The 11629-nt window shown below is 35.6% G+C and overlaps 1 protein-coding gene across 1 annotated transcript in view; it reads left to right on the top strand.

Annotated features, from left to right (window-relative positions):
* LOC142350828 (uncharacterized) overlaps nucleotides 1–4221 on the top strand; it is a 40766-nt gene extending 36545 nt beyond the window's left edge. The window contains exon 6 of the mRNA XM_075402788.1: nucleotides 3850–4221. Coding sequence (XP_075258903.1) covers nucleotides 3850–4137 — 288 coding nt within the window. The 3' untranslated portion in view covers nucleotides 4138–4221. The remainder of the gene's footprint in view (nucleotides 1–3849) is intronic.
* The last annotated feature ends 7408 nt before the right edge of the window (nucleotides 4222–11629 follow it).

The raw sequence follows: 11629 nt of genomic DNA, 5'->3' as shown, positions 1-11629 counted from the left end.
GTTTTTTTCTAATTTTTTCATGTTTTTGTTCTTGTCGTGCCTCATCTAATCAAAGTGAAAAAAGAAGAACAGATATTTTTAAATGTTTTTTGAAGGCTTGCTTTCTTGCTGATTAGAAAAATCAAAAACAAATGAAAAAACCTATTGTTTTCTTAGATATCATATCTAAGACCATCAATTTTTTTAATGCCATTTAAAAAATGCCAATTTGTGGTTGACCATGATCGTCAAAAATCAATCATTGTAGTCCGAATGATAATTGAAGCCCTCATCGTCTCATCCGGCTATTATAGCGCGCTCTTTTACAATAAAAAGGATTAGAATTCTATTGAGGCTCTGCCTTTTTACGACGCAAAGAGGGGTATCTGTGGAGTATAAATTTTATTGATAACATTCGGAGTGTTTCTAAAACAAGACGTAAAAATCAAAACCGCGCGTCAAATTTAAGTGTTTGTGTCAAACGGCATAACAAAAAAGAGCGGAGACAAGAGAGAGTGATATTTAGTTCAAGATGCGTTTTTGAGAGAGAGCGAGAAAAGTTAGAGAAAAAATAATTTTTACTAACCGAACAAAATATTTTGAACTTCAGCGGCTCTTTTTCAATGCTCTTTTTAGTTATTAATTTTTTTTCGGTTAAAGTGGGCATTCTAAACCATTCTAACGAAACGTTGTTGGGAAGCATTGTTGACCATCTCAACATTGTATTGGAGTTTGATAAGCAAGGTTGAGCTGTTTTCACAATTCTCCGTTTTGGAGGCTTTTCTGCGGTTTTTGTACTCTGTGCCAAATTTTAAGTTTGTAGTTTTTGTGGTTAGCTTCAATGTTGATGTGAATCTTTGTGTGGATTAAAATTCGGTGTTAATATTTGAAGTTAGTTTGTTTCAGGTGAAAAGAACAGACTCAATTTTAACATTTCCTGCCTAATCACTGTTTTTTCTGCCTTTCAGAGTGTTTTTTTTCATATTCAGTTATTTATATAGAGTTGGTGGTGGGTTCATTGATATTGAGTAAAACAATCTAAGCTTCGTTAGCGCATATATTTTTTATTAAATAAGTAAATATATTTTGCAGTTTTCTGTAGACTTTGCTGCTTTCTCTTGTTATGAGTGTTTTCCAGTGCCACGGGTTTTCGTACCGTGTTGTTGTGTGGTTGATTAACGAAAAAGCAAAACTTGCGTCCTTAAGAGTGCTGAAACATCAGTAGAGACTGTACAAACAATACAGAAATTTAAAATTTAAGGGGTTTCTTAGATTTGCTTTTCTTTTTGCCCGACTTTTCTTTTTTCTTTTTGCCCGACTTTTCTCCTTTATCAAAAAGCATCGGTTGATGTGTTTTTCTATATCCTCATTCATCCGCTATTAAAGTGGTCCTTTTTGCTTTTACTTCGACGAATAATTACTTGTTTTGTTTTACCTTAGTTAACAGCTCGTTCAGCATTTTGATAAAATTCTGTTTGATTTCTCTAGGCTATTCTCCTTTTTTTTCTCGTTCTGTTCAAGTGCTCTTCAGGCAGTAATTGCCAAGGACAACAATCCACAACCAACATAGGCAATATCAAAACCGCAAGTCAAAAATGCAAAATAGCAAGTCAATGTCGAAACGGCAGAAACCCATAAAACCGAGTTTGAAATGACCGTAAATTGAACTTTGATCTTATAAATCTTAGATACCATCTGTAATGCTTATTGGCATTGATATTAGCATTACATCTTCTCATGAAGAAATAGGATTATTGAAAACAACGAAATCCAATGCGAGATTTAGAAAATGTTTTGTGCCTTAATCTTATTTATAATTTTTCTTCTTTTCGTTAAATCCTAATTGGTGTTATTGGAATCATTGGTGGCAATATTCCTGCAGTTTGCAAAGTATATTTAAAGCTTCGAATGAACTAACCAACAGATTAGAATGAATTGCTACAAAATGTTTTTAAACTCAAAGTAGTTTTTACCAATTTTAAATCTCATGCCACAAATTCCTGCGAGGTTAGGAAAACTCACAGTTACAGACACTAATGCTGTAAGTTTGGTCCTCAAATTGAATCATTATGAGAATAAAAATCAATTCGTTTCATTTATTAATAGCCGCAAAGCTGAAGCGGCTTTTATTGGACACATCGTGGTTTTTTTTTTACAATTCAAAGAAATTGAAATGTATCGGTACGCTGTCTTTTTTTAAGATCTGTTCACACATTTTCATGATTTTTGAAGAAAAATTGGAGCACTGATTTTGGTCACGCCGAAACATGAAGTGGAGCGAAAAAGCGATTGGTTTCGGCGTGAAATTTCGATATAATCTTAGAGTAGAGTGACAAAACGGTGTTTGAACAAAAGTTCGCTTTCTCTCTAGTGGTTTTTTGTTCACATGCGGCGAGCATAGGGCAAGTTGACCCATTTCGATACTTGTTACCATCTACTCGTGTTCTAATAACTCAAAATTTTCTCAATAGCCCATAAAATTGGCACACTATAACTAAATGAGGGCAACATTGGCTCCCAAATTAGCCGGCATTGTGGAACATTAATTGATTTTTGGCTCAAGCTTGGCTCAAGCTGGATTGGCTGGATTGTCCTGTGCGCTGATCATAATATGTCACATTTATTGGATCGATGCTGTTTCGGCTGAGAGGCCCTCGGAGTACCAAACGCACCCTTACGATACTTTTTGATAACCAATTTGGCCACTCAAAAGAAAGCTTGAATGAAACTTGAAAAATCAAGAAATGCCAATCTTCGGCAGAAATTCGGCTCAAAATTGCTGAAAAACGGCTGAAAACGGCCTCAGGACACCTGGAATACCCTCAAATTGTCCCAATCTGGCCCAAATAGACCCACGCGGTCAACTTGAATTGCTCTCTCGAATGTTGTTGAACAGTTACTTTAGACTTGGGAATCAATTTGCATGTGTTACCCAAGTCTTGGCCAAGACTTGCCAGACTTGTAAGACTAAGTGTTGCCCAGTACGTTCTAAGTCTTGCGTTTAGCCTTACCTAGTACTGCTTTAAACTTGGAGTTCAGTACAGGGGACAATTGCGTTTAGGAGACAGAAAGTAATTAAATTTTTCTTTCTACATAATCGCACCTTCATAGTAGTGATCTACTATCAATACAATTTCAGCCATGAATTCGGCCAAGTTTCTGTCTTGGTGTGGCAGAGGAATATAAAATTGCATCAGATGATAACAAATAAATTGTTAGCTAATGCCATGTTCGTCGGGCACCGCGCCATGAAAACTCATAGCCAGTTTTCGATGACATTAAAAATGACTCATAAGAGATTAGCTCTTTTGACTGAAAATCGCTGTTACCTGGCTCAATTATTATCAGTCGCACCTAGCAACCGTTTACAGCCAACCAAGATATGTGGTCACTATTCAAGCTTAAAAATTTTTACTCTCCAAGAGGGGAATATAATTTGCAAAATTGATACGCAAAGATAAGGGAAAAAATGAGTAATAAATTTTTCATCAAAACCATGGAAAAAAGTAATTTCAGCTCACGAAAAAAGAGCGACTAAATCAAAGTTTTAATTTTTGGCGCGTTAATGAAGTTGAAGTATTAACATAAATTGATTTCTCATTTTAACCTTGATTTTCAGTCGTTTAGATTGAATTAGCAAGAAAGGAAACAACGAAAAAAGGAAAATGAGAAAAAAAAATAAAACAAACCATCACTTTTTTGCGGAAAAATTTTTTTAATGAAAATACATTTTCTCAGTAAAGAGAGCTAAGGTACGAAAAAATGAACAGATGCAAGGAGAATGATTCGTGGGAATAAACAGGTTTAAAAACATAAACCGAGCCTGGCCCCTTTCCTCATTATATGTACCAATTTCTTTTTATTTAACAGCTCAGATATTACCCAGATCTCTGCCTAAATGTGATCGAGCAAATTGAGTTTGGATCAAACACCACCCACCTTATTGTCGTCCAAATGGGTGGGGCTGAACTGGACTTGGAAAAAGCAACCGTGCTACTTTCAAGCGATGGATCACACGTTCATATAGTAGGGTATTCAGCGAGAGAAGTAATACAAAATTTAACATATCGCTGGTTCAAGGTCAACTATATTTGCAAGGATCACCCTGAAGTCTGCGAACCGGACTTTGAAGATGATTTTGTACGATTGCGCATGTAAATTACCATCCATTGTTTTAAAAAAACGTTATGAAGTGCGGCTCATCACAAACGTTTAATTTCGCTATTGATTATAATCAAACAAATCGCAAATCAATTATTCAAATTTTATTCGATTTATTGAGATTAATATAGTAAACATAAAATATCAAGAATGTTTTCAGACCAAAGGGAAAACTTGTTAAAGATAAACATCAAATGAAACTATTCTTTTTTTTCATTTGAGATGGATGATTGATGGGTTTTGTTATTTTAGTGAAAGAGGGCAGGTATGGGATAAAATGTGTTTTTAGTTGCAAGTACAAAAGCTCAGTATGACATTCATGGTGCTATTGCATTATTAAGGCCACAATGCCAACCAAGCAAATAATATTTTCACTCGAACTGGAGAGGGTATTCAAAAAGCCAAAAGCTGTTACTATATTCGCTATAGAAACGTTAGTGTTATGGAATATACAAAATTCTACATGTTGTTGATCCGTTCTTCAACGTTAGGAAGCTATTGAACCAAAAAATATATATATAATATATCAGACCAAACAATTCTAGAAATAACCTGCCCTGGTTGCCCATCATAAAAAATTCTTAATCCTCATACTAGGTCATATATGATTCATAGCAATCATACTAGGTCATAAATGATTTGTATGAACTCTTGGTTATCAAACAAGGATCATATACGAAAATACAAGGATCTTAGAGAAAAGTTAAAAAGCCTGAAATTTGTACAATTTTCATTTCCTCCTGGAGTTGAGTACATTTTTTGGAAATCATACATGGTCATATATGACACATAAAACAATAATTAGTGCCACATTTTCCTGTATAATGTAGTCAGAGGGCATATTAAATTATTATACCGCATTTGCAATCCACATTTGATTCCTTGTGTGCGCTAAATGAACTACTCGCAAACTAAACAAATTCACAAAAAGAATTTTATGTTGGGCGCAAAAAATTTTCAAAATATTTTTTATAAATGAGCTTTTATAGGTATTGACTGGCTTCAGAGAGAATAAAACTTTAGATATCTGACTAGATTTAATATTTTATGTAATGCGCAACTCTGCAAATGATACTGTACGCTAGGGTCTCTTGGTGGATCATCAAAATGATGTCAGGAAATCACTTAAATGTGATGCTTTACCCAATAAAATTTACAAAAAACATAATGGAAAAAGTTTGAAGAAAAAAAGATGTATGATTCTTGGTTGTTATACTATGTTAAAAATGATTTCTTGGTAGCCATGAAAAGGAACATGTCTGATCTTTTAGTAGTTCTAAAGATCGTACCAGGAAATATGTTGTGATTTGTTTGATATCATATATGGTCATTTTATTACTACTAAGAAATGGCTAAACGGGTGAAGGACCACAGATGAAAAGAAATAAATAGTAATTTTGAAGTCTGAACAAATCACACGAGATGATAGAAAATGGGAAGAAACGAATAGACAAACCGAATGATAAGATAATATATTTCAATTTTAATGGGAGATATATAATAAAAAAACCAAAGATACACTCGATGGGAGGGGATTTAGATTTTTTTGTGAAAACTTACACAACTCTTCTTGTTTTAACCCGTTTTATGAACAAACACACAATTAATTGTATAAAAATTCCGTCTCCTGTAATTCCACTCAATAAAAATTTTCTCCAATGATGAATGCGCAATTTTCAAAGCACTTAAGAGCGTATAAAAAAATTGTCTGCAAGTTGTTTTCGGCTGTTTTCTTCAAAAATCAAGAAATAAAAAAAAGCTGACATGCAGTTCTCGCATTTTTGTAGTCAATCTTGTGCTAAATTTTGTTTGTCGAGTTTCCCGCTCTAATTTCAAAAAAAATTGCACAAAAACTACTGAACCCTAAATTGAGATGTTAGGCCACAACTATGGCCAACATGCTAGTCTTCTTTCAATTTTGTTGCAATAATTCAATATAAGATAAAATTTCAAAATTTCAATCAGACAAATAGGAGTTCTTATGCGATCAAATGAATTTCAGTTCAAAAAAAGTTGAGGTTCTGTGAAAAAAATTTAAGTTTGAAATTTTTTTGCTGCATTTATCTAATGCAATTGAAAATTTTTTTTTGAGAAAAAAAATTGTAGGCTGTTTTGAACAGTGAAAAAATATATAAGACAAATCATGTTATTAAATCCAAAAGTGTTTCTTGAGAAAAGTCATCAGACGAGGAAAAGCCAGATTAGATGTTAAATCGTGTGAAACTACACATTTTTTTGGGCTTACTATTATCATTTTTCGTGCGATTCGCAAGAATGTTTGCGTGGTTAGAAAACACGTTCTTCCTGTAATGAAAACAATCAGAAATTCACGTATGAAGAAACGATAATGTCTAGAAAGACCACAGAAAATTGCCAATTGTAAAAAAGAAAAAAGAAGCCAAAGAAAAAAGTAGCCAAAATTTCATGTAACCTCTCACGTGTTTCTACACGACATTTTGGTGCGGTCTCATAGGAATCTTCGAGTGTTCTAACACAGTGCAGGTGGGTTAAAATTACACTCAATTTTGCGTGAGTTGCACAAAAATCAATCCCACAAGCCTGGGTGAAAAAAATCAATCCCCAAAGCCTGGGAGAATTACTTAAATTTGTACGATTTGTTGTCAATCGGGTCTTCTCTCATGTTTTTTTTTGTTTTTGGCATGTTGTAGAGTGTGCGGTCCAACGTTGACTGTATTGATTTGTTCGTTGAAAGCAAAGTACGCAATTAACCAAAAAGATTGCAAAATTGCGATAGGTCGCGGTAAAAATTAAGGTCAAAGAGTCAAAATCGAGCTGATGATTTTGCAGGTGGAGGGGTTTATAACAAAATGCTACCAAAACAAATCGGGTTGGGTATTAAGCGTGCTACAATTAATAGTCGTATTTCTCAATTTAGTTTACTGCTTTTAATTTTTTGTGCAAAAATGCGTAAAGAAACTTTCCTTTTTACTTTACTGAGCCTCAAATCCCTAACGTCCTCAGATGCGCACAATTTTTGATTTTGCTCGACAGCAATTAGAATTCATCTAAATTTAGACTCGAAAACATTTAGACTCGTCTGAACATAATTTCACAAAAGAACATCGTCAGAAGGAATCACCATCTCAAAATGAACAAATAGACTCACCAAACCGCTCAAGTGTAGTTCACAATCTGAAAAGGCTTTGTTTATATTCTAGTAAAAAAGTATTCACACCTGTGGTAGTTTAAGTTTACGTCTTGAGTGCTTAAAATTCTCACATCCAGTAATTAGAACACTCGCTTTTGTTTCTTGAAAAAAAATAATAAAAAATCAGGAAATGAAAGAAACATCGGATGCGCCAAGCAGTTATTGGATACTTGGATTGATGACTTGGTCATAGCAGACATTGAAACGAGAGAACATTCATAAGCTAAAGAATGAAGCAGAAAATCGAATGGAGAAAAATGTAACTTTAGAGGAGTTGAATCAATCTCGATAGGAATAATTGTAAAATAAATGCTAGTTTAATTTTTTATAAGAACTAAATGGGGACTTACCAGGGCTTAAAAATACTGGATCAAAATTTAACGACTTAATTATGCAAACAACAGAACTGAAAGAGGAATACCGGGAAACGTAGATTAATCAATAGACGTTTAATTAGATCCAAAAGAAAATTTAGCAGCGTGTTTGTATGACTAGCGCCGAACAACCCGCATCATTGTCTCAGAGTAACCAAGTAATGAATACTGAACTTTCATTTCTGAGTTTTTTACTATGGCCATATTCCGATCAAGTCAATTTTAACTCTCTCAAGAGAAAAAAAATCAGAGAAAAAATTTGGATGTCTGAACCGTCGCTGGCCAGTTTTCAAACTAATTCCGGAAAAAGTATGTCAAGATAGTAGTTTCACCAAGAAAAAGCTCTTGGCAAAACTTTTTTCAGAGACTGGGAAAATTCTCTTTACAAAACGATAGATTTAATAATGAATTTTAGGAAAATATTGCGAAAACAAAAGAATGTTAAATTGGATGATTAAAAGCACTGGTTAAATGAATGAATAATCATACATCAAAATTACTAAAAGTTACCTTTAATGGAAGTTATCTTTCTTGGATCAAAGTCTCAGTATCTCAATGAATTTGTCACGGACTGGATTGGTCCCACCAAGGAGTGATCACTGGAGAAGTGGATTCAAATCTTTATTTGCCAGTTGCCTACATAGTTTATCATCATCATCATCATCATCATCATCATCATCATCATCATCATCATCATCATCATCATCATCATCATCATCATCATCATCATCATCATCATCATCATCATCATCATCATCATCATCATCATCATCATCATCATCATCATCATCATCATCATCATCATCATCATCATCATCATCATCATCATCATCATCATCATCATCATCATCATCATCATCATCAGCATCATCATCATCATCATCATCATCATCATCATCATCATCATCATCATCATCATCATCATCATCATCATCATCATCATCATCATCATCATCATCATCATCATCATCATCATCATCATCATCATCATCATCATTATCATCATCATCATCATCATCATCATCATCATCATCATCATCATCATCATCATCATCGTAATCATAATCTGGTCTGGTCTGGTCTCGGGTAATCACCCCGTTGGGGTCCCCCTATGTCGTCTGGTACAGCTCGCGATGTGTTTGGCTATGTTTGTGGCTGACTTCTGTTCTTGGCATATCGGGCACGTCTTTGTCTTCGGGACATATTTGGTTGGGCTTGTCGTTCCTTGGCATTTCTTTTGGTGATTTTTCAGACTTGCTTTCTGATTGAATTCGGCCGCACATCGAACACATTTATGCACAACTCTGGATCCTCGGTGCATCTTTTTGATGTGATTGGCTAATCCAGCTCTGGATTTGCAGATCTTCTTGCAGTGGGGACATTCCGTTGCTTCTTCTTCTCTGGTAACTTCTTCTGATCTTTTCAGCGGAGAGCCCACGTATCCATTTTCTTTTGATTCTTCCCACTGTTCAATGTGAGTGACTCTCTCTTTGATCATTAGCTTCCATAACTTCCTGTCCCTGGCTTGGTCTTCAACATGCAATGGATCCCACCCTGCTTCTCTGGTGAGTTTCATCCAGTATCTGGGGGTGCAACGATATTTCTTTTTTGGTTTGGGCGTCTCTTCCAACTTGCTCAGCCAACCGAAAGCGATTCGTCTTGTTTTTCTTTTTTCTGGCAGGCGGATGACATGTGCCAGTCGTTCTAAGCTTCTGCGCTCAATCTTAGCTCTGACTGATTTTATCATCAACTCTTTTCTTACGTTCCACATGTTTTTCTTCTTCTTTTCCATTTCCTTTAGTGGGGGTTGTGTCTTCCCGCTCCACACATATCGGTAGCACTTGTCTACTTTCTTCTGAAGCCGGTTTATTTCTCCGATAGACCAGGTTCTGACGCTGCAGTTGTACAGCATGGCGCTCTCAACAACCGCCTCGATGACACGCGCTTGTGTTTTTTTTTGTCAATCGGGAATGCTTCAGTCTCCGTTTGACTTTGGACCACGCACCCATACCTCTCTTGACTCGGGTGTTTGTGTCTTCAATTTCACCCATCCAAGTTCCGAGGAATCTCGTTTCTGCTGCACTAGGCTCACCGAGGATGATGTCTTCTTCCTTAGACTCGTTCGTCTTCTCTTCGAAGAGACCCATGATTCTCTTGGTTGTGTTCTTTGCGTTCTCCATATAGGTAGGCTGGCAGAGGATTGTTGTGTCATCGGCAAAGAGGACGTTTTTGATTTGGAAAGACTGTGCTTCTTGGTTCTTCTGGTCTCGTCTCTGAGTGATACATGCGCTACCAGGTAGGTAGGTTATTGTCAGAACATCATTTTCTCGCTCCAGTTCCGCTGCTCGCATGACCACTTGGTGGAAGAGATTGAAAAGTATTGGCGAAGACGGGCATCCCTCACGGAGGCCTCTTTGTGGAATCCACTGCGAACTGACTTCTCTGTTGCTCCTGACTTTGTACGCAGTACTCTCGTGAAGGTCCTTGATTCTTGCCAACATTCTTCCTTCATTCTTGCCAACATTCTTCCATGTGGTACCATCATCATCATCATCATCATCATCATCATCATCATCATCATCATCATCATCATCATCATCATCATCATCATCATCATCATCATCATCATCATCATCATCATCATCATCATCATCATCATCATCATCATCATCATCATCATCATCATCATCATCATCATCATCATCATCATCATCATCATCATCATCATCATCATCATCATCATCATCATCATCATCATCATCATCATCATCATCATCATCATCATCATCATCATCATCATCATCATCATCATCATCATCGTAATCATAATCATCATCATCATCATCATCATCGTCATCATCATCATTAGGGTCAACGTTATTGCCGCCGAATTTTATGACCCTCCGGTCATGACATGTGGTGCATAATGCAGAATCCTAATTCACTGCCAATTGGTACACATTCCATAGACGTGACGAATCTGCTTTTTCTTTTCCATCAAGCATGTGGTACCAGCAGTTAAGAACTGTTCACGGAAGCAGCAATGAGCTGAGACCGTGGATCCTGTCTAACTTCACTGAGACCAGAACAAAATTGGAAAGAAAAGGCAAACATATTACCAGATCTACCGAACTTTGTAAAAAAAACTAAAAAGCAAAAGTATAATTAATAGCCATATAACCAATAGCAAGTATATGCACATATGTAGAAAGAAGGACACATGCGAAAAAAGTTGAAATGCTTATTTATTAATAGAAACATTTAAAATTGCATACATTTTAAGATTTTATGTCATCGTCATGCTCAAAAAGCGCATCGTCCAAAATTTCAAAGTTTTTTTTGAAAGTTTCCTTTTTTTTCTGATTTTCCTATGAACCTTAAGCGAATCAAATCCAAAGATGCTCAGTCAATTTTCAGAAAAACATCTATGCGAATAGACTACAAATAATGAGGTAGCATTATATTCTTAGGATATTCTGATACAGAACTGGGCCGACGATAAACCTTTGGAAGGGAGAGGATACTGGTACATGAAAACTGCGAAGTCAAATGTTTGTGGGACGTAGGGGACATTTGTGCTTCATTCATGATTGATGAGTTAAAAAATAATTATTGGTATGCGAATTAGATTTACAGGCTTTTCTTTTTTATGGCGGTTCTTTTTTGTAATTATGGAAAGTTGGGAAAGCATTTCTCAGTTAAAAGTACAAACGCTCATAAACACAAATATTCTCTAAGATCTAATTGAATAATCCATTTTAACTTAGCGCAAATTTTTGTGCATTTTACCTAAATTGTGAACTCTAATACATAAGTATACTAATTAAATTTGCCAAAACGTGTCCAGCAAAAAAGGTGAGTACTTTTTAGAAAATGTACAAATGCTCATCAAATATTGCTGTTGTTCACAGACTTGTAATTTTGTGTTCACAGCAGCCACGAGGGC

Source organism: Convolutriloba macropyga, chromosome 12, assembly GCF_964194025.1.
Source record: "Convolutriloba macropyga chromosome 12, txConMacr16.3, whole genome shotgun sequence".
NCBI classification, from domain to species: Eukaryota; Metazoa; Xenacoelomorpha; order Acoela; family Convolutidae; genus Convolutriloba; species Convolutriloba macropyga.
The sequence above is the reverse complement of the archived record's forward strand: the minus strand, read 5'-3'. Positions and strand labels throughout refer to the sequence as shown.